Genomic DNA, 25,579 nt, shown 5'->3' with positions numbered 1-25,579 from the left:
CATAAAGGCAAAATTCTGGCTTATTTTATCATGCCTGTGGGCTGCAGCAACTTAACCCAACCGTTAACAAGGTTAACTGACAGTCAGCCTGCTGAATGAACATTTCAACTTGTGGTCATTTTAAGCCTCACATATACAACTTCTGTTTTTGAAGTAAATATGGTTTGGTTAACTATTTGAACCAAAAGGAGATGAGCAGTAGTAAATTGTTAAAGGAGCTCCTTGACCTGGCATCTGAGCAAATAGTTAACTTTTTGACCTGTTTAATGCATTAATACTTTTTTAATATTGTATCTGATTTACACATTGTCCCTTGTTGGCATTTTATTTTGCATTTTGACCTGCTATTTGCATACATGCAATTCAGTGAATAATTCACTCTTCACTCCGGTACATTGGACTTACCGACCCATTGCCATCTATCAGATCGGCTGTTAAGCTTCAGCTGTAGTGTAAAGGTACAGCCTTTAAATCTGCTGCTGGTTTGACTTATGTTGGTCTGTGGCTGGTGCACTGTAAATGGGAACTCGCCTTCCCCTCACCACCCCCCCCCCCACCCCCCCCAAGGAAAGCCTGGGCCGCTGGTAGCTCATACAGACACCTCAGGCTGTGCCCTTAACCATATCAAAAAACAACATTCATATAGCTTCTTTTATTGTAGAAGATCATCCCAAGGCTATTCACAGAGTAAGAAAGGAACAGACGCGAGCTGCAGTGGGAGAGTTCCAAGGTGATGACTGAGAAACTTGGGTCGAAGAGATGGGCTTTAGATGTCAGCCGTGGCTCAGTTGGTAGCACTCGCACCTCTAAGTCAGAAGGTTGTGGGTTCGAGTCCCACTCCGGGGACTTGAGCACAAAATCTAGGCTGGTACTTCCGTGCAGTACTGTCGGAGACATTAAACCGAGGCCCCGTCTGCCCCCTCAGGTGGACGTAAAAGATCTCACGGCACTATTTCGAAGAACAGCAGGGGGATTCTTCTCGGTGTCTTGGCCAATATTTATCCCTCAATCAACGTGATTAAAATAGAATAATGGATCATTATCTCATTGCTGTTTGTGGGACCTTACTGTGCCCAAATTGGCAGGCACATTTCCTACATTACAACGGTGACTACACTTCAAAAGCATTTCATTGGCTGCAAGCACTTTGGGGCATCCAGAGGTCGTGAAAGGCGCTATAAAAGCAATCTTTCTTTTAAATATTTTTTAAGGAGGCTTTCAAAGGCAGAGAGACAGGGAGAGAGGCGGAGGGGTTTAGGGAGGTAGTTCCAGAGTTAGGACTGAGACAACTGAAAGCTCTCCCACCAATGGTGGAGCAGAGGGAGAGTGAACAGAAGGCCAAACTCAGAAGACCCTGGAGAGGAGACTCCATGATGTGGTTGGGGGAGAAAGATAAAAAGTGGGAAAAACATTTTTTTTTGACAAACCTGGGGTGTAGGACCATAGCTTCTAGTGCAGACTTCAGCTGTAAGAGACTGTAGATTATAGGATAATGGGAAGACTGAGGGAGTTCAACACATTTGAGGCCCTAGGAAGATGATAGAGCAGGAGATGGTGCAATGAGTTATGGTTTCAATGTAACGAGGATGTGGGGAGAGGAAATGAGGGAAAGCATGGACGACAGTGCATTTGGAGTTTGAGAAACAAGCTAAAATGAATATCAGTCCAAATGAGTGAAATTTGGCAGGTCTTAACAAATGGAGATAATGGATACACAATGGACCTTTTAAAGAAGTGAAAACTAAAATAACTGTTTAATGAGTAGAATTAAAGGGAATTGCTATGAAGGTTTTATCATCATACCCAAAGGTATATTATAACAGCAAGAAGCCTTTATATAGCAGCATTAACGTAGAAAAATGTCCCAAGATTTATGTGACTATGCCAGTGAACATGATGCTCGAGTTGTATTTTGTGCGATAAGACACGTGACAAGTTTTCTGCTGAGACTTTTTCTAGGAGAAAAAAAGAGCTTCCACCAGGGGTCACCGGGTAATGATCAAGGGTAACTTAATTTTCATGTAATGTGCAGCGATGTTTCATACTCCTGAAGTAAGTCACAATGGCCAGAAACTCCGCTGGTATCTCTATCCAGCAGCTCTTTCTTGGACATATGTGTGTTGGACTTTATATAAGGACAGCACTAGACTCGGCTGTTGATGGCCTCAAGGTGGATTAGCCCACCCATATTCATTACCCAGGGACGGACGTGAAAAATAGCCACTTGCATACAGCTGCCACTCGTGGAACGGTATGCCCGCACATGTCAAGAGAGAGACAAGGGGAGAACAGCCAGGAGAAACTGGAGGAGAAAAGTGTGCTCACTGACCTACATTGGCTCCCAGTCCAGCAACACCTCAAATTTAAAATTCTCATCCTTGTGTTCATTTCCCTCCATGGCCTCACCTCCCCCCCCACCCCCCCTCCCCCAACCCTGTAACCTCTGCCAGCCCTACAACCCTCCAATTTCTCTGCGACCCTCTAATTCTGACCTCTCGTGCGTCCTCGATTTCCTTTGCCCCACCACTGATGGCCTAGGTCCTAAGCTCTAGAATTCTCTCCCTGAACCTCCACTTCTCCTCCTTAAAACCTACCTCTAGGACCAAGCTTTTGGTCACCTGTCCCAATATCTGCTTATGTGGCTCAGTGTCAATTTTTGTCTGATAATCGCTCCTGTGATGCGTCTTGGAGCATTTTACTACGTTAAAGGCGCCATATAAATGCAAGTTGTTGTTGTTGATAGTCCCCTTTCTCACTCTCCCTTTAAATCAATGGATGTATACTCCCGGCCGAGGCTCAGAGGAAGCTGTGAAGCATTCCAGCTTCTTTCTCACATTTTGACATCCTTTAAAACCCTTAAGTGTATTAAAACTTTGTAACTGACTCCCACCATCTGTCTCCTTTAAAATAACAAAGTGACACATACAGTGTATTAAATTTTACTGGACAAAACTCAATGGTATAACATGACATCTGAGCCTAATCATGAGAACCATCAACAGTGGATTCCAGTCTTCCCCTTGCGTAATGTCCAAACCCAGACATTTCGAAGCAGGAGGTTGCATTGGTGTCTTCAATGACCTACTATATCTTTAGATTACTGGACTTAGCGAAGATTTCTTTCTGTGGATAAGAAGGGTTTATGTTTTAAATTTTGTGAACCACAATAATTTAAGTTTTTATAAATTAGTCCATGTTAAACACCCTTGGGGCCAAATAAATGTATCTGTCCTTAAAAATAAATTAAAAGAAATTGGAAATCTTGTTTGCATTTTCATATTTGCCTGCACAGAATATTGATCAAATAATTTGCATGCCATATCTTGGTATACTTTGTTTTTATTAGACTATTAGATCCTGATTCTAGATGTTTTGAACATTTGCAAGATATAGTCTACTCTTATTTCAAAGTTGCTTAATTTAGTTTATCTGATGTTCCAGTTTTTTTTTTAAAGAGAGAAAGGCTTACATTTATATAGCGCCTTTCACGACCTCAGGAGGCCCCAAAGGGCTTTACAGCCAATTAAGTACTTTTGAAGTGTAGTCACTATTGTAATGTAGGAAATGCGGCAACCAAATTGCTCACAGCAAAGTCCCACAAATAGCAATGTGATAATGACCAGATAATCTGTTTTGGTGATGTTGGTTGAAGGATAAATATTGGCCAGGACACCGGGGGAGAACTCCCCTGCTCTTCTTCGAAATAGTGCCATGGGACCTTTTGTGTCAACCTGAGAGGGCAGACGGGGCCTTGGTTTAACATCTCATCTGAAAGACAGCACCTCTGACAATGCAGCACTCCCTCACTACTGCACTGGAATGTCAGCCTAGATTTTGTGCTCAAGTCTCTGGAGTGGGACTTGAACTCACAACCTTCAGCGAGAGTGTGGGAATTTTAGCACTAAATTCCCACTATGCTGTGTTATTTACATTGCTTCATTTAAATTATTACATCATTCAAGTTACTTTGCACAAAAATGAATTATCAGGAGTTGACAGTATAGCATTAGGTGCTCAATATTTATCTGACCAACCTAGATAGGTGAGAGGAATGTGAATTGCTGTATTAATTTGCTACTTGTTTTATGTCCTGAACTGTTGCTAAATTTATTGCAAGGTCACTTTATGGAATGCACTCTGGAAGCAAGTGAGATACAACAGCAATGATCTTGATCTATAAGCCCGGCAACTGGCCAGCTGTGGGTAACCTGCTCTTCATTGTTCTCCAGGTGAAACTGCTGATACTTTAATGGCCTTGAGGTACTGTAAAGGGAGAAGAGCCCTGACTCTCGGCATCACCAACACGGTGGGCAGCTCAATCTCTCGAGAGACTGACTGCGGCGTTCACATCAATGCCGGACCAGAAATTGGCGTAGCAAGTACGAAGGTATGAGGCTGAATGGCTATGAGGTGCCCGGATGCCGAGTGATGTATTAAAACCAAACTCTTGTCTGCCGTCAGGTAGAATCACAGGTCAGTTGGGAACTCTTCTGACTCAATGACCTAGTGACAGAGAAGAAATATTGGGTTTGTGCACTGTACGTATGCTCTGGATCCAATTATTTTGTGCAGATCACGGAATAGAATCTTACAGCACAGAAGAAGGCCATTTGGCCCATCGTGCCTGTGAAAGAGCTATCCAATTAGTCCCACTCCCTTGCTATTTCCTCATAGCCCTGCAAATTTTTCCTTTTCCAAATCCAATATCCAATTTCCTTTTGAAAGCTAATATTGAATCTGCTTCCACCACCCTTTTGGGTGTGTATTCCAGATCATAGTAACTTGCTGTGTAAAAAAAAACAATTCCTCATCTCCCCTCTGGTTCTTTTGCCTACTATCTTAAATCTGTGTCTTCTGGTTACTGACTCTCCTGCCAGTAGAAACAGTGCTTGCCTATCTACTCTATCAAAATCCTTTATAATTTTGAACACCTCTATTAAATTTCTTCTTTAACCTCTTTGCTCTAAGGAGAACACTCCCAGCTTCTCCAGTCTCTCCACATAACCGAAGTCCCTCATCCCTGGTACCATTCTAGTAAATCTCCTTTGCACCCTCTCCAAGGCCTCGGCATCCTTCCTAAAGTATGGTGCCCAGAATTGGACTCAGTACTCCGCTGAGGCCTAACCATTGATTTATAAACGTTTACCATAACTTCCTTGCTTTTGTACTCCTTGCCTCTATTTATAATGCCAAGGATTTTGTTCACTTTTTTAACAGCAGAGCTGAAATAAATGCCTGGACTTTGTCTGATTGCTATTCTCAGTTCACTATTACTAAAAAGCAAGAACAAACTAGCCAACAATGACACACCTTGGAACAAAGAAATAAGGGCAAAATTGAACCTAAAGAAAAAGACATACACTAAGTATATAGACAACAAAGGAGAAGATGACAAAAGGGAGTAAGAAAAGGTTGGGAAAGAAGTGAGAAAGAACAATTGGGAAGACAAAGAGAAACTACAAAATTAAATTATCAAGGAATACAAAAAGAAATATTAAAATATTCTACAAACACATAAATAACAAAAGAAAAATCAGGATAGGGATAAGGCCACCAGGGGATACACACGATAAACTCACAGTGAAATGGCAGAAATAGTAAATAATTAATTTGTCTCAGTGTTTACCAGGGAGACTAACATGGTGGGCATGATATTAGAAAATAGATCAAAAAAAGATATAAAGACATTTAAGATAGAAAGGGGAAGAGATAATTGGTAAACTAATCAAACTTAAGAGAGGATAAACCCCCTGGTCCGGATGGATTGCATCCGCACATATTAAAAGAAATTAGGGAAGAGATAACAGAGGCATTATTTTATATATATATATATATATATAAAATTCATTAGAAAAGAGAACAGTGCCAGAGGACTGGCGGACAGCTAATGTGATTCCTGTATTTAAAAAGGGAGATAGAACAAGTCCAGGGAACTATAAACCAATTAGCTTAACCTCGGTGGTAGGAAAGATAATGGAATCTTTCCTCAAAGATGTAAGAGAAAAACATCTAGAAACCAGAAATATAAAGAATAGTCAGCATGGATTTCAAAAGGGAAGGTCATGCTTGTCCAACCTTATTGAACTCTTTTTGAAGAAGTAACAGGGTAGACAAGAGTAATGCAGTAGATGTAATATATTTGGATTTTCAAAAGGTCTTCGATAAGGCCTTCATTGTAGACTCGTGACTAAAGTCAGAGCGTGTGGAGTCAGGAGACATGTAGCAGAATGGATAGCAAGCTGGCTACAAAACACAAAATAGAGATTAGTGGTTAAAGGTGGTTACTCAGACTGGCAAAAGGTGGGAAATGGTGTTCCACAAGGATCGGTGCTGGGGCCACTGTTGTTCACCATTTACATAAACAATTTGGACTCTGCAATCGGAAATACAATTTCAAAATTTGCAGACGGCACCAAATTGGTTAATACTGAAGAGGACTGTGACAAAATACAGGAAGACATTAATAAACTTGCAGAATAGGGGTGTAATTGGCAAATAAATTCCAATATAGATAAGCGTGAGGTGGTACATTTTGGTAGGAAGAATAAGGATGCCACATAATCGTTGGAAAGTAAGAGTCTAAATGGGGTAGAGTAGCAGAGGGATCTGGGTTTACAGATACACAAATCACTAAAAGTAGTGACGCAGGTTAATAAGGCCATAAATAAGCAAACCAAGAATTGGGGTTCATTTCCAGAGGGATGGAATTGAAAAGCAGGGAAGTTATGTTAAACTTGTATAGAACCTTTGTTAGACCACACATGGAGTACTGTGAACAGTTCTGGTCTCCATATTATAAAAAGGATATAGATGCACTGGAGAAGGTGCAAAAAAGATTTACTAGGGTGATACCAGAACTGAGAGGTTACATTTATCAGGAAAGATTGAACAGGCTGGGGCTCTTTTCTCTAGAAAAGAGAAGATGAAGGGGTGACCTGATAGAGGCCTTCAAGATTATGAAAGGGTTTGATGGGGTAGATGTAGAGAAAATATTTCCACTTGCGGGAGACCAAAACTAGGGGCCATTAATATAGGATAGCCACTAATAAATCCAATAGGGAATTCAGGAGAAATTTCTTTCCCCAGAGGGTGTTGAGAACGTGGAATTCGTTGCCACAAGGAGTAGTTGAGGCGACTAGCATAGATGCATTTAAGGGGAAGCTAGATTAAACACATGAAGGAGGGAGAAAGGAATAGAAGGATAGGGTGAGATGAAGTAGAGAGGGAGGAGGCTCGTGTGGAGCATAAACACTGGCATAGACCAGTTGGGTTAAATGGTCTGTTTCTGTGCTGTACATTCTATGTAATTCTATGCACTGTCCATTATTAGTATGCCATTATAGTTTATATTGCTGGTGGAAACACTAACAACTGATTCTTTGCATCCTTCAGAACTCTCTGATATTTGCTGGAAGTGGGGGATGGGCTTGAAAGGGGCAACATAATCAGAACGTTTACTGCATCAATCCTCCTTGTCCTAGCATTGTAATGTAACTTTCTCTGTTTGTGCACTGTTTTCTTTTAAAAAGATGGGTTTTTCTGCTCATATAGTTGAGGGATGTTCGTGCTGGGAAACGTAACACTTTCCCATTCCCATGACGCAGTGTTAGTATCAAGTCCTTGCTGATCAGTTATGGCAGGATTAGAGGCTGAGTAAAGTTCCCTCTGCTCTGTCACAATAATGAGCGTCAGTCCCCGCCTCGGGACCCCTTGTTTCACCTTTCCCCTGACAGTCATTCTGTGGCCTCTCTGAGCGAGATGGTCACTGTGAGGCTGTATTAGAGGCAGCTCTACAGTACAAACTTGTGTTACCCAGGAACTGGGTGGAGACTGTCCAAAATAATTTCAAGTGGAGCCATTGGACAGAGGCAACCTTAATCTCTAAAGAATTCAGGCTGGAACTGAAACCCAGGACCAGAGGCGAGAGTCCACTTAACTAACTCAATGCTTCACCCAGTTACCCCAGAGTTACTTTATACATTGAGAGCACCTTCCTTTGACTTCCTCTCATTCTGATATGAGCAATTCTGACATGCATCGTAAGATAGAACTATAGTAGTTTGCAGCACGTAAGGAGGCCATTTGGCTCATGGTGTCTGTGTCAGCACTTTGCTAGAGTAATCCAAAAATAATCCTGTGCACCACTATCTCCCGATAGGCTTGTATCCTCCTTGGCTTCAAATATTGATCCAATTTTTCCTTAAAAGATACAATGGTCTCTGTTTCAATCACTCTGTGTCAAAGCATTCCATGCTTCAACAACCCTCTGTGTAAAGAAATGTCCTTGCCCCTGTACTCTTAGTGATAATTTTAAATGGCTAACCCCTTGTGATGGACTCCGCAACCAGAGAAAATAGTCTTTCCCCATTCACTATTACTCTTTATAATTTAAAAAATCTGTTAAATCTCTTCTTAGCCTTCTCTTATCCAGTGGAAATCCTTCCAGTATCTCAATGATGTCCTCATAACTATTGTGTCCTATCCCTGGCATCATCCTGGTGAATCAATGCTGTATGCTCTCTATGGCTTTAATGTCCTTTCTATAATCATAGTACAGTTTATATGAACAAATATTTATCTTTCTTTTAAACTGGAAAGCAAGACTCCCTTTTCCCACCACCATTTATTTATCTGTAGTGACCCACCAACCATGGACTAGTGACCTCCTGTCAGGAATTCAACAGATCAGTTTTATTTTAGGGTGCAGTGGCGGTCAGAATGAGATATGAGTGAAGATAAGCAATCAGAAGATCCCCTATCAGGAATTGAGAATAAACAAGTTAACCTGAAGGACAGGACATTAGGCCATGCCCGTTATTACTGTCTGATTTCAGTTTCTAATACTGTTTCACTTTCTGGTATTTTGCATCTTTTGGGGATTTCTGACTTAGACAAACGGTAGCAGAGATTTCTTCATTGCGTCAGATAAACTGAAGAGGATGATTAGTTGAGACCTTGTTGCATGTATGAGCATTTGAGGGTATACTTATCAGGCTTGGCTGTCCCGATGGAGTTTCAGTGTACATCATCCACCAAATACTGTGATCAATAACGGACAGGTTCGGGCAGCATTCAGTACACTGTATCTGTCGGTAATGTCGGTTGTACAACATTTTTCAGATAATGTGACCATATAATGCTTGTGCAAGTACCACAGATGTTACACAGTGTTTGTGCAAATACCAATCAGGTTACACAGTGCTTGTGCACATACCAGTGAGGTTATGCAGTGCTAATGCCTGTACATGCACCAATGTGGTTAGATAATACTTGTGCATTGCACCAATGTGGTTAAGTATTGTTTGTGCATGCACCAAAGTGCTCAGATTTTGCTTGTGCTTGTGCATTGCACCAATGTGGTTAAGTATTGTTTGTGCATGCACCAAAGTGCTCAGATTTTGCTTGTGCTTGTGCTTGCACCAATGTGGTTGCAAAGTGCTTGTACTTCTACCGGTGTCACCATACAGTGCTTGTGTGCATACCAATGTTTTTTTCCTCAGTTTTCAACTCTGCATTTCTTCACCTGGTGAGCATGAACATCGCGAGGGGCTGTGAGCCAGTTTTGGGACAGCCATGAGATAGTAAAGATGTTCCACTTAGTCCCATTCCCTTGCCCCTTCCCCTTCCCCCATTGTATGAGATTACATTCCATTTAAAGTGGACGGATAATGCAATATTAAATGAAGTGTAATCTCATACATTGTGGAAGAGGAATGGGACTAAACAGATATCTCGATCAGAAAGCTGGCACAGGTGCGGTGGGCCGAATGGCCTTCTCGTGTGCTATAAGATTCTATGATTCCATAATAACCTTCACAGTAACTCTTGTATTTTGAGGCTTTTACGTTACTCCGACGCCATTGACTCCTGACATGCAGACCTCATGACCGATATAAACTCTGGTTACACTGTGTGTGACCACACTGTGCTCTCCACACATCTGGAATCAGATATTCACCTTTTCATGGGTTTCCCAACCTGCTGCCAGGACTATGATTTCCCAGTTAGCTTTGTGAATGCATTGAGTGAGTGCACTGAATCAGCACACAGACGTCAAGGCGCAAGCATACATGACTGGCCGAGTGTCAGGAGTCCTTCACATCAGGCAGTGTGGCAAGTGTCACCAAGTCAGCAGATGAGAACCAGGCAAGGGCGGGACAGTAAGTCCTCAAATTATAGAGACCGGAACTAATTAAATGAGCAAACACTGGAGAACAGTGCTCGGAGATTCCTCTCCGAGATCTGAACCCTGACGAAAGCTAAACCCCCACTCCCCATAACGAAAGAAAGAACTTGCATTTATATACAATAGTGCCTTTCATTCCTCAGGATGTCTCAAAGTGCTTCATAGCCAATTAATTACTTTTTTGAAAATATAGGCAAACATGACAGCCAAATTGATGCTCAGCAAGATTCCCCAAATCAGATTTTTGGTGGTGTTGGTTGAGGGAAGAATTTTGGCCAGGGCACCAGGAGAACTCCCTGCTTTTCTTCAAATAGTGCCGTGGAATCTTTTATGTTCAACTGAACAGGCAGACAGTTCATTGTCTCATCCAAACGACAGCACCTCTGACAATGCAACATTCCCACAGTACTACACTGGACTGTCGGCCAAAATTGAGGCTTGAACCCACAACCTTCCGACTCAGAAGTAAGCTGGCCCAACTAACACAGTTTCTGGGCAATGATCCTTAATGTGGTTGCAACATTCACATTGTCATCATGTTCTAGTGTAAATGTTTTTAGTACAATTCCGCAAAATAAGAAAACCGTTGGTCTTTTGCTTAGTTTATGTTCAGGTTTCCCAGTGAACGTGAAACAAACTGAGGAATAATTGCTAAAAATAACTTCAGACAATTTGAGTTGAGCGTTGTAAAGGATTAATGACTTCACAGAAGATTACATAGCAAAGACCCTGTTCAGCATGGTTTGGCTTCCTGTGATTCATGTGAACTGGAGGCTGATTGGCCATTCTATTCCTATGAGGGATTTGATTGCTTGGAGCACATCTGTTTGGAGTTAAGTGACTGGATATGGTAGGCTCCAGTATCCCACCATGTTAACAGCTTTGTGTCTCATCATTGTGACCTGCAGTAGCCTTCTCAACACTTAATCCGAGTTCTCAGGTTAATAGTTTACTTCTCCAAAGCAGAGCACGGTAAATTAGTATTCCCGGTTAAAAATGACATGGAATCTACCAGCTCATAAAGAAAATCCGTTATGGCCTTATTCTGTAACTCCTACCCAATTGCTCACTTTCACCTTTGTGGCTAGCCTGCCTTGGTATTATTCAATGAGCAGAGCCATCAGGAATAGGCGGTTGCTGATTTTCTCGGAAAATATGCATCGTTCCAAGGATTTAAAGTCTTGAAAAAAGAAACATGTGTAAATTGGTCACTTTATTGCTGAATACTGGAAGATGATCATTCCAGCTTTGGTTAAAGGCAGCTGCCTTCCAGGTGCAGTTTGAGTACTGTATTGGCCATACAGTGGTTGGGATCTTGCTGTGTATTCAGCCCAATTGCTGTGCATTTCTGGTAAGGGGGGGCAAATGGAGAACGCCACCCCAAGTTGCAATGCATTGTCCTTGGCTTATTTTTGCAAGTTTAAAAAAAATATAGTTCCTGAACGCTGTTGTGGTATTGGAGCTTGTTAAATAAACCCAATACAGCACCTCAACCTCTGTTAATATTTTGCATGTACAAGAAGAATTGAAATGTCGCCAGGCATTTGGTGACACTGCAACGAGTGATCGGCTGTAAAGAATATTTTCACAAGCCTTGCAAATTTTTTATTTTTCATACTGGCTGGGAGTTTGAAATTAGCAATAATCTGCCCCTCCCAGAAATGTTCAATTGGGTTTTATTTACTCTTTAAAAAAAATAGTAATGAGAATTTTCACCATTTTATGTGGCAAATGCTTTAACCAGATGGAGCGTTTTATAGTTCCCATGAATGTGATATGTTTTACTACTGGGAATTGCACCAGGTTGGGACCTGTTAGAATGTGTTATTCCTGATGAATTCTGACATTGGTCTGTGCCGATTCAGTTCTTGATCTGTCTTGGGTGGGATTCAAATCAAATTAGTGACTTAATTTTAACATACTTCTCTGCAGGTTTACACGAGCCAGTTTGTGGCTCTGGTGATGTTTGCTCTCATGATGTCTGAGGACCGAATATCCATGCAGAAAAGGCGGAGAGAAATCATTCAGGGTCTACAGACTCTGCCAGGTAACCTGATCCAGCGAGAAAATTCAACTCTATCTAATCCAGCTCTGGTTTCTCAGGAAGGGATTTAATTCACCACGCTTCTGTATTTTGTAGCGACATTACAAATTATGTTTTTGCACTGTTTCAAAAAAAAAAATACATGCAGTTTTGAAGTTTCCAGCTGAATCTTTGTTCTGATGTATTATTCCATAGTAAGGAAGAAAAAGAATCAGACTTTCAAAGGAACATTTATGGAGTATGATTTTTGAAGCAGTACCTTTTGGGAAGGGGAATTAAGTGAAAAGAAAGAAGGAAGAAAGAACTTGCATTTATTTTGTGCTTTTCTCGACCTCAGGATGTCCCAAAGCACTTTTTAGCCAGTAAAGTACTTTTGAAGTATAGTCACTGTTGTAATGCAGGAAGCTGTCCGGGTTCAAGAATTCAACTTTAAGACTTCAGTATTGCTCAAGTATACTTGTGAACTCTTGTAATTATACGGTCTTTTTTCTGACAATTATAGTTGAGTTGTTTTTTCCAGTGGTCCACCAGCGCATCAATTTTAAAGTTCATATCCTCGTGTTCAGTTCCCTCCATGGCCTTGCCTCTCCCTATCTCTGTGACCTCCTTCAGCCCTACAGCTGTCCGAGATCTCTGCTTTCCTCCATTTCTGGTCTCTTGTGCATCCTCCACTTCCTTTGCCTCACCATTGGCAGCCGTGCCTTCAGCTGTCTAGGCCTTAAGCTCTGGAATTCCCTCCCTAAACCTCTCCACCTCTCTCTTCTTCTTTTAAGACGCTGCTTAAACCCTATCTCTTTGACCATGCTTTTGGTCATCTGTCCTAATAGCTCCTTCTTTGACTCAACTTGATTTTTGTCTGATCACGCTCCCGTGAAGAGCCTTGGGATGTTTTACTACATTAAAGGTGCTATATAAATGCAAGTTGTTGTTGTTGTGTGATTCACAGCTTTACTCTGTGTTTTAAAGCATTTGTTCCATGGCAGATTGCAAGCTGCTTAACGCATAAATATTCCTGCTGACAATGCACCAATGCTTTGTCGTACTTCATGTTACAGAATACCCTCTCTGTGCATTTCCGATAATGGACTAAAAATAAGCTGCTCCTTGACAGTAATGCTGATTTCTGCTTTTTCCCTCTTGTTGTTTTTGTAGACCTAATAAAGGAAGTTCTGAGTTTGGATGAGGAGGTCCAGAGATTAGCGAGCGAGCTGTATCAGCAGAAGTCTGTGCTCATTATGGGTCGTGGTTACCAGTATGCCACTTGCCTGGAGGGGGCGCTGGTGAGTAGCACACGAGCTTCAGTCAGGACAGAATGAAGGCTCTCGATTCTGTTAAAGAAGAAATTCCTTTACAGCTAACACCTTAAATATTTGCACTGACTTTTTAAAATTTAATTTCCATTAATTATCTATTAACTGGGTAACATTTTCAATAACATCAAAATCTTCTTAAATATGAGGATTGGGTTTAAAGATGGGGCCCACTGCTAATGCATATTATCTAATCTAGATATTGGCTTCAGATCTTTATAAAGATAATGCTAAATACTTACTTTATTAAATGCCATATTTTGTCACAGGCTGATCATTGATATAAGTTCACACGAGTGATACAGTGCAAAAAGGTCCATGCATTTGTTTTTTTTTTCAATCTTACTGTAAACCATCTCTGCCGCCATCGGTACCCACAGTGGAAATGAACTTTGCCTCTTCTGAAATGTTTATTGCAGAAAATTAAGGAAATTACATTCATGCACTCGGAGGGAATCTTGGCAGGAGAGTTGAAGCACGGTCCCCTGGCATTAGTGGACCATCGAATGCCAGTCATCATGGTGGTCATGAGAGATCCCACGTTTGTCAAATGTCAGAACGCCTTGCAACAGGTGGTGGCTCGCCAGGTAACGACCCCGCAGATTCAGGGCCGATTCCATGATCCCAGCGCTCACAGGCAAAGAACCCGTGATTTACTGACCATTAAAAATGGGTGGGAAACCAGAGGTGCCTGCGATTTCCCAAGATCCTCCACAGAATTGTGAAATCGCCCCTGTCATCTTAAACTTGCGACTTAGTAACCAGAGAGAGATTTTAAAATATATCTTTTTTCCCCCTTTCTTAATGACAGTGGGACCACAGAATGCCAGAGTAATTTGAAATGCTGTGGAAGGGTGGGCCCTAGAGGTTTGGTGTAAAATTGGTCTCCTTGCAGTAAAGACTTTTGAAATTGTTCTAGTTTGTTCTGGCATTTCTATAGTCCGACCTGCCAAACTCAAGAAAGGAGGCGCTGAGATTGAGTTGCAGATTTAGTGCCGATCACTGTCTAGGAATTTTTAATGTTTGCATTTTTTTTAAGAAACAGGAGTTTGTGTGACTTTGTGCTTCCTTTGGTTAAACACAACCTTTACAGTTTTGGGAGAAAGTTCTAAGAGTGCCCTTTGTTCCACATAAATTCCACAAATCCGGATTTTCTTCTTGGCTGGGTTTCCCTGTGTGATGGGAGCAGTCAGGAGACTCAATAGTGGACTGACTTGTTCAATTTGTTTGTCTCTTACTATCCATGAGTGTTCCTACTCAATGTATCTCATTCAAAATAATGAACCTAATAAGGATAATAGACTCCCTATGACTTCCTGTGTAAGGTTGGAAAGCCAGTGGGAGATGCATGTGTGCGTCACCATGTTGAGATATTAGATGTTTTAACTAAGATTAGAAGTGTCAAAATTCGTCCCACATATAGGTAATCGGATTGGAATCAAACTCATCTTTTCCAGATCTGCGACCGTAGGAGGTTTAGTCAGAAGCTCCCAGGAAGCATCTTAGGATTGTCCCTTAGCAAAGACTCTAGTATTGGGGGTAGAGGTTGGGGACAATTTGAAACAAAAACAGAAAATGCTGGAGACACTCAGCAGGTCAGGCAGCATCTGTGGAGAGACTGGGCAAGTTATCGATGCAGGTGTGGATCCTTCATCGGTTGGGGGGCGGGGGCGGGGTGCAAAACTTAGAGAATAAGCTTAGATTTGGCATCCACACCAAGGACGCCCAAATTAGGAAAAATATGAGTTACGTGCAGAGTAAGCCTTCATGTGATCGTCCCAACAATGTGTCTTAACTCCAAGCTAAGAGCACCCTGTGCTGAACCAATTCCACTTCTCAGACCAGCATCTTTCTGCTAAGTAATTTTCACTCCTGAACTGTGGAATCACTGCCCAATGGGAAGTGGGATGGAACTGCCCAAACTCATTTTTTTCTCACCAAGGATTCTTGGCCTTTTATCTCATCAATCCAGACTAGATTTACAAAGACCCAGGAATGAAAGGTTAGCATTTGAATTCCTAGTACTCAAACGAAATATCTAGGACCCATCAATTGTTCCCTGTTTGTTTCATTGAAGGTTTCATTTTTCGTATAATTAAAGTGCTGGACCAGGAGCACCAAACAACATGGAAGCTCAACTGTGAGTTTGGAAGAGTGTAGGTGGTACAACAGATACTGTGCAGAGACCAGGTTAAGTCACACAGCTGTTTCTGTTCCGGTTATAGGGGCGGCCCATCCTGATCTGTGAGCAGGACGATGAGGAGACGATGAAGAACGCCTACCGAGCAATCAAAGTTCCTCACACGGTGGATTGCCTGCAAGGAATCCTTAGTGTTATCCCTCTGCAGCTTCTCGCCTTCCACCTCGCTGTCCTTAGAGGCTACGATGTGAGTAGCTGCTTTATCCAAATACGACGCATTATGGTTCTTGTGATGGGCTTTGGGTTTGGGTGAACAATCGAGAGGTTTATCTATTTCATTTTGTTGCTCTGCTTTGCGTTGTGATATACAGACGGCATCACGTGTATGGTCCTAAATTCTAAGAATTTACTGTAATTTCTACAATGGCAAATGCATTCATGCAAATTACATTCAAATAGAGGTTTTTCATTCCACTCAGGAGGGGACCATTTTGATCTCCGTAGTAAAATTGGACGTGCTGCTTGAATTCTCGAACAGATTGAATAATGTGCTGTCTGACTGGTGATGGTCACTCCCAGCTACATCAGTAATAGTTTCTCAAAATGGCCATCCTAAAGAAAGAAAGACTTGCATTTCTGTAGTGCCTTTCACGATCTCAGGACGTCCCAAAGCGCTTTACAGCCGATGAAGTACTTTTGAAATGTAATTACTGTTGAAATAGTGCCATTGGGTACTTTTACATCCACCTGAGGGGGCAGACGGGGCCTTGGTTTAACCTCTCATCCGAAACACAGTACCTCCAATACTGCAGGACTCTCTCATTGCTGCCCTGAAGCGTCAACCTGGATTATGTGCTCAAGTCTCTGGAGTGGGACTTGAACCCACAACCTTCTGACTCGGAGGCGAGTGTGCTACAAAGAGAGCCACGGCTATCACTTAAATGCAGGCTTGTCAGCCTCGCCTACGTCCCAAGAATAAATATTAATTTAAAAACTGGTATTGGTGGAAAGAGCTTTCCTATAAATCCAGAGTCGGGTCCTGATCTGACACCAGAGCGGTGTGAGACTACCTGGAGGAGTTAATCTCGATCCACTTCACCTTGGAGTTTAAACACCTGATTTACAATACACAAGTTTAACGTCAGTGCAAAGGTGAAGCCACCAACTTCTAGTGGAAATGCACGCCTAGTCTGTGGCTCTGTTGTGCAGTACACTGGGAGAGCCTGAACAGTGGCTTTCACTATGCTTTGTAAAGTTTTGAGTGCTAAGTTGCCCTCAAAATGCTTTGAAACTCTCTGCTATTTGTAGTGTAAGCAAAACCTCCCACACATTGTAAACAGCTGGTTTTCCCCCAGCTGTTTGCAAATGATTTCTTGAGAAACAGGATATTTTGATGGAACCAAAGAGGCTCGAATGGATTGTGTAAGGGCTCATGTCCTGTTTTTCTTTTAATCCTTTTACATGGCTGATCTGCACTGGTTGTCTTCTCACACACGCATCTTCCGACTGTTTCTCAAACGCTGGATCGCATTCTCTACTGGACAATTACAATTTCACCAACTCGAGGTGGACGACAATAAGCGACTGAGGAAGATAGAAGCCGATTACGAGCCTATGTGAGGTTTCTCGTAAATCGTGGACCTTGGAGAATATGGCCAAACACTGTGTCAACTATTTGGGGGCTCATCTGATCTACTTGAAACAGAAGGTCGCTGAACTATGTAAACTTTACGATGCACAGTCTACTCTTAATTGGGATTATTGGATAATAGGAATTTATTTTTAAGTGCAAAGAAAATGACAGAATTATCAGGAGTAGACTGTCCTTGAAATCATTCAGTGCAGAATAGTTTTCTAGTCTATTACTACTTTATGCATAGGACATTTTCAAAACTTTTTCTCATACCAAATTGTTTGGCCACAGACTGTTGCTATAACGGAGACAGTACTTTAAATATTTCAGTGAGAGGGCAGTGGTTTTTTGTGACGAACACAATGTGTGATCGGGGGAATACATTTGATCAACTTTCTCAATTTTAAATTGGGGACTGGGCCTTTTTTTGTGCATAAATACCATTTTTGCCAATTCTTCCATTGGCGCAAAGACAAGGGCGGCTTCAAATAACGTTTCAAAGAATTACAAAGTATTTGCATCACAGAAACAGGCCATTGGGACAACTGGTCTATGCCAGTGTCTGCTCTTCACTCGAGTCTCCTCCCTCCCTACTTCTTCTAACCCTGTCTGCATAACCTTCTATTCCTTTCTCCCTCATGTACCTATCTAGCTTCCCCTTAAAGGCATCCATTGTTAGGAAATACATGGGAAAAGCTGAAACAAGAAGCCATTACATTTAAGGGTTAATTCATGAGATTGTGCTCTGGGCAGAGGGCTTCACCCTTCTGGAGCTCATATCAGGAATAGGGGGGGGGGATGTGCACTCCATCCATGGCTGGAAAATTGTGGCGAGCACATGCCTGAATTCCCCGGTATGTGCTCCCGGAAGGCAAGGCTCCCTACCGGAAGAACAGATTCAAAAAGTTACCCCTACAGTGCTAATCTTGCCGAACGCTGGAGAAGGCTGAAATGCCACATAAGCCCACTTTGCTAGGAAATGTTGCTTGTCTCTTTTTCAAAGTGGTTCACAGTCGTTTACCAAACCTCCTTGTTTTCTGCATGTATAAAAATACTTATTTTTCTGCCTGGCATTTATGCCTGTTCTAGGTGTCTCCTGCTATTGACTTTCCGCACAGTGCAAAGTTCGAGCTGGATTTTACACAGCTTCTTCTTGGAAACCAATTCACACAGGCTCTTTTTTATTTCCTGTGGTACTGCCACTAATTCAGCACATTTACCCAAGTTTTAATCTCCCCCAAATAGATTAAATTGGATTTGATTTTATTTCATTCACCTTTTGCCCAATTGCCCCAAGGTCACAAGTTGGTCACTGGTTCCCACCTCCAGTTCTATGACCTCCTTAATGAGATCGGAAAAGTTATCACCTTGCCTGACTAATTGAGAGTTATTTTTAATTAATACGTTACACGTGAAGCCATGAAGTCATCTTGTCACAGCTGTTTACCAAGCCTCCGTGCTTTTCTGCATGTTTAAAAAATAAAAACTTGCAGGGCACAGTGCCATGAGCAAGTCAGGCCGTGTCACTAATAGTTGCCTCGCTCCCTCCAGCTTCTTCCCCTCCTCTCCTGCTTCTGCTGGGATTGAGTTCCCCTCATGCCAGCTGCCCTGTGGTACCTTGCACAAGTGGCCATTCTTCAGTTGGACGGGTACTCCATTGTGACTCCACGGTCGAAGACAGTCGTGTCTTCATCCAGCATCCACACGTGCACTTTCACTGGATAGTGACCAAGAGCCAGAACCTTGGCTAATGTTTCTTTTATTTCCCCTTCCAAGGCCAATTGTAGCATCCCCTACAGTCAGTAATTTGAAAACATTAATGCTAATAGCATACCAACCGCATAGTGCTGACAGCACAGACGCAGTGTTCCTTCCATTGACCGATATTTACATGCACCTGAATACACCTCGACATTACCCAGGTCAAAGCAGTCCACTTGATCAGCACACCGTGCACTGGTTTAAATATCCACTCCCTCCATCACCGTGGCTACAATGTGTACTATCCACAGGATGCACTGCAGCAACTCGCTAAGGCTTCCTCAGCAGCACCTCCCAAACCCGCGACCTCCACCAATTTGGAAGGACAAGGGCAGCAGGCGCGAGTTCCCCTCCAAGTCACACACCATCCCGACTTGGACATGTAGCGGCCGTTCCTTCATCGTCGCTGGGTCAAAATCCTGGAACTGCCAGCACTGTGGGAGAACCTTCACCGCACGGACTGCAGCGGTTCAAGAAGGCGGCTCACCACCACCTTCTCGGGCAATTAGGGATGGGCAATAAATGCTGGTTTTGCCAGCGACGCCCACATCCCGAGGATGAAACAAAAAAAGCCAGAAGGGCAGGCCTTTCAAGGATTCTTTTTACCATCTTGAGACCTTTTCTTTCCTTTTTCCTCTTCCCTGTCTTCCAGGTCCCGTGATTAGGGGCCTAGCTGCGTGCTGTGAGGAAGACCCTCCTTGGTCCTTTTAAGTAGTGCCGTCAAACCAAGGTCAAATCCTCCTGCAAAAGTATCTCAGTTTCCAGCAAATATCTGTTCAATGTTACAGACTCTACTTTGCACTACCAAATCAAATCACATTTCCACAGCACGATACCCTGGATTACACGGTGATCAGAATTTGCACGGGAAGAAACACAAATAAATAAAATTCTGGGAAAGGTCTATATAGAAACCACTTCAGGGTTACATAATCCCACACTCCAGCATGTTGGAATTCTAAAGGTATTTATTTACGATAGTTTTTGGTGAATTTGTTAAACTACCTCCAGTGTACATTAAATACATGAACCGTACATGTCGCAGCAAATCTTTACAGTAAGAAGGAAATTGAAGGTTTTTTTCCTTCTGTTATTTCTTGGCCCAGAGAGTGGAACATTCAAAATTCTCCACAGCTCATCACTCTTCATTCTCCAGTCAGCCGAGACATACATTTTAAAGAGTGGAATTCTTGTCTTTTGGAGCTTTGAAACTTACCCGCTTGGGAATAACTGAAACAGACGCGAGTTTGCTGCCCTTCAGTAACAGGCGAAGAACAAGTCTGAAATACGCAGCTGTGCGTGTGTGGTAGCCTGCAACTGAAACTAGGGAGTAACGTCAGGCTTAGAGTATTGTGTGGGGCCTATGAGGTAATGTTCCACAAGCCACTGCTTCTCCCAGTAACGTATCTGACTCGTACTGCGTGGTTTTTGTGTTTTAAATTGATCTTTTAAGAAGGGCTCACGATTCGCCAAAAGAAACTCTGGGCGATTCGGCCAGACTGTGTCCTCTACTAAAACATTCCTTGGTTGTTTTTGGCTGGGTTCAATTTTTATTTTCTCTTACGGAGGTTAATCTAATTTCATCTGATTTTAAATTTGCCTAGCTCCACACTGTTGATAGTAGGCATTTCATAAGATATCCCGTATTAAGTACAAATCTCCTCAGGGTGCATTGCATACACAGACACAGACTGAAATGCAAAGTAGGTGGGTACTTAAGTCTCTCTCTGAACAATCTGGTTGACTTTCTAAACTCAATAAAAAAAAATAAAAGTTTTGAATCAACACACTTAGCATTTAAGTTTTCTTTTGAAATAGTTGTATATCATCTGAAGCTTGAAAGCATACCACAGAAAACACTGAAGGCATTTCTAGTACTGTGGTCAGACAGTCGGGAAAGAAAAATCACATTACTGATATAGGCAGCATAATTGAATTAACAATATGTAATAGGAATTTGATTCCAGGACCATGTGAGTGATTTAGAGATTCCAACAAATTCACTTTGGCGAACAAATTTTGGCTGCATTGTGTACAATCGACAAGATGCACTGCAGCAACTCGCCAAGGCTTCGTCGACAGCGCCTCCCAAACCCGCAATCTACATCACCTAGAAGGACAAGGGCAGCAGATGCATGGGAACACTGCCACCTCCAAGTCACACATCATCCTGACTTGGAAATAGGAACCAGGAGATATGCTCACGGAACTGCTGTGCAACATCTGGAATCAGTAGATTAAGCATGGGAGCATGGAAAGACTGAACAGGCTGAGGCTCTTTTCTCTAGAAAAGAGAAGACTGAGAGGTGACCTGATGGAGGTCTGTAAAATTATGAAGGGGTTTGATACGGTAGACTTAAGAGATGTTTCCACTTATGGGGGAGTCCAAAACTAGGGATCATAAATACAAGATATTCACTAATGAATCCAATAAGAATTCAGAAGAAACTTCTTTACCGTGAAAATGTGGAACTTGCTACCACATGGAGTGGTTGAGGCGAATAGTATAGATGCATTTAAGGGGAAACTGGATAAGTACATGAGGGAGAAAGGAATGGAAGGATATATTGATAGACTGAGATGAAGTATGGTGGGAGGAGGTTTGTGTGGAGCATAAACACCGCCGAGTATAGACCGTTTGGGCCGAATGGCCTGTTCCTTGTGCTGTATAATTCGATGTAATTTTTTGTTCATCTTTATAGTGCTAGGTCTTCTCACAGTCCAAAGTGTCTTTTCCATGACAACACATTATCAGGCATGTGGTATCCTGTATACAGTAATGAACTGAGGGGGTGTGACATGACATCATGACACCATTATATTACATGAGGTGTGCGGTATCCTGGATTCAATAATTAGATGAGAGAGAATTTGGTGGGAGAGACATTCTGATTAATGGTTGTGGCCATTCAAAATGGCTTATATACTGACACATAGAATGGAAAGCACAATCAGAAAAAAAAGTGAGAGTGAGCAGTAAAGAAAGAACAAACTTGTATTTATATATCACCTTTAACGTGGAAAATCATCCCAAGATGCTTTACAGAGACATATGGGGGGACAAAAATGGATGTTGAGCCGAGGAAGAAGATATTAGGAGGGCCGACCAAAAGTTTGGTCAGAAGTGGGTTTTAAAGGAGGAGAGGAAGAGGCGGTGGGGTTTAGGGTGGGAATTCTGTAGCATGAATCCTAGGTGACTGAAGCCACAACTGCCAATGGGGGGGGGAAAAGGGAGGGAGGTGATACACAAGAGGCCAGAGTTAGAGGAGAGTGTTTGGGGAGGATGTAGTGCTGGAGAAGGTTACGGAGACGGGAAGGAGAAAGTCATGGAAGGATTTAAATATGGGGATATGAATTTTAAAGTGAGGTGTTGTGGGACTAGGAGCCTGTGTAGATCAGCAAGGACAGGGGTGATGTAGAAGCAGGACTTAGTGCGGGATAGGATAGGGGCAGCAGAGTTTTGGAGGAGCTAAGGTTCACAAGGGGTTGGGGATGGGAGTTTGGCCAGGAGAGCATTGGAATAACAACAACTACTACTTGCATTTATATAGTGCCTTTAATGGAGTAAAATGTCCCGAGGTGCTCCATAGGAGCGTTATCAAACAAAATTTGACCCTGAGCCACATAAGGAGGTATTAGGGCAGGTGACCAAAAGCTTGGTCAAAGAGATAGGTTTTAAGGAGCATCTTAAAGGAGGAGAGAGAGAGGTAGAGAGTCGGAGAGGTTTAGGGAGGGAATTCCAGAGCTTAGGGCCTAGACAGCTGAAGGTTCATCCACCAACGGTGGAGAAATTAAAATCAGGGATGACCAAGAGGCAAGAATGGGAGGAGCGCGGAGATCTCGGAGGGCTGTAGGGCTGGAGAAGGTCACAGAGAAAGGGAAGGACGAGGCCATGGAGGGATTTGAAACCAAGGATGATAATTTTGAAATCTAGGCATTCCCGGACCGGGAGCCAATGTAGGTCAGCGAGCACAGGGGTAAAGGGAGAACAGGACTTAGTGCGAGTTAGGATACGGGTAGCAGAGTTTTGGATGAGCTCAAGTTTATGGAGGGTGGAAGATGGGAGGCCAGCCAGGAGAGCATTGGAATAGTCCAGTCTGGAGGTAACAAAGACAGGGATGAGGGTTTCAGCAGCAGATGAGCTGAGGCAGGGACAGAGACGGGCGATGTTACGGAGGTGGAAGTAGGCGGTCTTGGTGATGGAGCGGATATGTGGTCGGAAGCTCATCTCAGGTTCAAATAGGACGCCAAGGTTGCAAACGGTCTGGTTCAGCCTCAGACTGTGTCCAGGGAGAGGGATGGAGTTGGTGGCTAGAGAACGGAGTTTGCAGCAGGGACCAAAGACAATGACTTCGGTCTTGCCAGTATTTAGTTGAAGGAAATTTTTCTTCATTGTGAGACAAGCAATGTGACAAATGAGACACGGTGGAGGGGGCGAGGGAGGTGGTTGTGAGGTAGAGTTGGATGTCGTCAGCATACATGTGGAACCTGACATGTTTTTGGATGATGTCGCCGAGGGGTAGCTTGTAGATGAGAAATAGAAGGGGACCAAGAATAGATCCTTGGGGGACTCCAGAGGTAACAGTGCGGGAGTGGGAAGAGAAGCCATTGCAGGTGATTCTCTGGCTACGACTGGATAGATAAGAATGGAACCAGGCGATCACAGTCCCACCCAGCTGGACGACAGAGGAGAGGCGTTGGAGGAGGATGGTGTGGTCAACCTTGTCAATGGCTGCAGATAAGCAGGTCGAGAAGGATGAAGAGGGATCGTTTACCATGATCACATAGGATGTCATTTGTGACATTGATAAGGGCCGTTTCGGTACTGTGGCAGGGGCGGAAACCTGATTGGAGGGATTCAAACATGGAGTTGCGGGAAAGATGAGCACGGATTTGGGAGACAACAACACGTTCAAGGACTTTGGAGAGGACAGGGAGGTTGGAGATGGGGTGGTAGTTTGCAAGGACAGAGGGGTCAAGGGTGTTTTTTTTTGAGGAGGGGAGTGATGAAGCAGATTTGAAGGGGAGGGTGATTGTACCTGAGGAGAGGGAACTGTTAACAATATCAACTAACGTTAGGGCCAGGAAGGTAAGTTGGGAATAGGGTCGAGGGAGCAGGAGGTGGGTCTCATGGTCAAGATGAGCTCGGAGAGGGCATGAGGAGAGATAGGAGAGGAACTAGAGAAAGATACGAGTTCAGGGTTAGGGCAGAAATAATCAAGTCTGGAGGTGGCAAACACATAGAAGAGGGTTTCAGTGGAAGATGGAGGTTTGGACGATGTTACAAGGTGGAGGTAGACAGTCTGTGATGGAGAGGGTATGGGGTTAGGAACTCAGCTTGGGGTCGAAAAGGATGCCAAGGTTGCAAACAGTCTGGTTTAGCCTGAGACAGTGGCCAAGCCCCAGGAAATTGCTTTTCCCACAGAAAAGATAATGAAAGCAAATACAAGCTCCCCCAGTGCTCAGATGATTACACATTCCCCAAAGGGACTGGTAGGAGAAATATCTAGGAATGAGATCAGGTAAAGTACATAATTGTTCATATTTTTGCCAAAAACAACCTTCCCAGCAATGTTCACAATTGTTACCATAGCAACTTTAATCAGATCACTGTAAAGTTGTATAGATTTATTTAAAAGGGAATGTCTGAATCTCTCTCCCTCCAGTCCATCTCCTCAAACTCTTTCAGGCCTATGCCTCAGTTTGCATTCTCCACTTTTCTGAATATGAACTTCTGTGCATTCCCCTCCCCTGCTCCGGTATCGCTGGCAGACTCTTCAACTCATCACACTGGAGCTCTCTCCCTGAAACTTGCTACGTCTCTCCCCGCCTTTCAAAGGCCTCCTTAAAAATCTACCTCCTTAACTCTGTCCTTGTTTGCCCCCACGAAGCCTCTCCTCTCCCCTCCCACTTCCCACTCACTGCCCATTAATCCCTTCTTTGCCAAATGCCGTGGGATGTTTCAGTAGATTAAAGGCGAGATACAAATTTAAGTTATGGAAAAGGAGAAAATCAGTGACATGAGAGCAAAAGAGGAACACAATGGGAGTCAAAAACAGTAGAGGGAAGTAGCAAGATTTAAAGAGTGGCAGAGTGAGCACTACAAGAGACCTTTTTAACTTCTGTACACAAGGAATACCTATGGAAGACTATCTAGTGGTTGCAAAACGACCCTTTTTGATTTGTTATATTCTCCTCACCCCTTCCCTTAGTTAACCCATGGTGTATTGTTAACTCTATGATAATGCCACCAGCTATTGAAAAGGTTGTCAATCTGTACAATCAGGGAAGGGAGGTCCTGTCATTTTGCAGAAAATCTCTTCATAGTTTGAGGATTTCTTTCCTTTTTTCATCTTCATTATCCCACTTTGTTGCTAAGTTGGAATTAAGTCTTTAACACTCCCAATGCAAAACTGACAACACCGCAAAATAAAATCAGGGTAGTTGGAAATGACGCAGCTGATATTGTCCCAATGATGACTCACCATGAGCCACCAGAATAGCT

The 25,579-nt window shown here is 42.9% G+C and overlaps 1 protein-coding gene across 3 annotated transcripts in view; it reads left to right on the top strand.

The window, feature by feature from the left end:
- LOC137304143 (glutamine--fructose-6-phosphate aminotransferase [isomerizing] 1-like) overlaps window positions 1-20,859 on the top strand; it is a 79,558-nt gene extending 58,699 nt beyond the window's left edge. For all 3 annotated transcript variants that reach the window (XM_067972640.1, XM_067972639.1, XM_067972641.1), the window contains exons 14-19: window positions 4,230-4,387; window positions 12,119-12,233; window positions 13,383-13,510; window positions 13,960-14,127; window positions 15,766-15,927; window positions 17,247-20,859. In XM_067972640.1, coding sequence (XP_067828741.1) covers window positions 4,230-4,387; window positions 12,119-12,233; window positions 13,383-13,510; window positions 13,960-14,127; window positions 15,766-15,927; window positions 17,247-17,300 — 785 coding nt within the window. In that variant the 3' untranslated portion in view covers window positions 17,301-20,859. The remainder of the gene's footprint in view (window positions 1-4,229; window positions 4,388-12,118; window positions 12,234-13,382; window positions 13,511-13,959; window positions 14,128-15,765; window positions 15,928-17,246) is intronic.
- Window positions 20,860-25,579: the final 4,720 nt, after the last annotated feature.

This window comes from Heptranchias perlo, chromosome 36, assembly GCF_035084215.1.
Source record: "Heptranchias perlo isolate sHepPer1 chromosome 36, sHepPer1.hap1, whole genome shotgun sequence".
Classification (NCBI taxonomy): domain Eukaryota; kingdom Metazoa; phylum Chordata; class Chondrichthyes; order Hexanchiformes; family Hexanchidae; genus Heptranchias; species Heptranchias perlo.
This window is presented reverse-complemented; position numbering and strand designations above follow the sequence as displayed.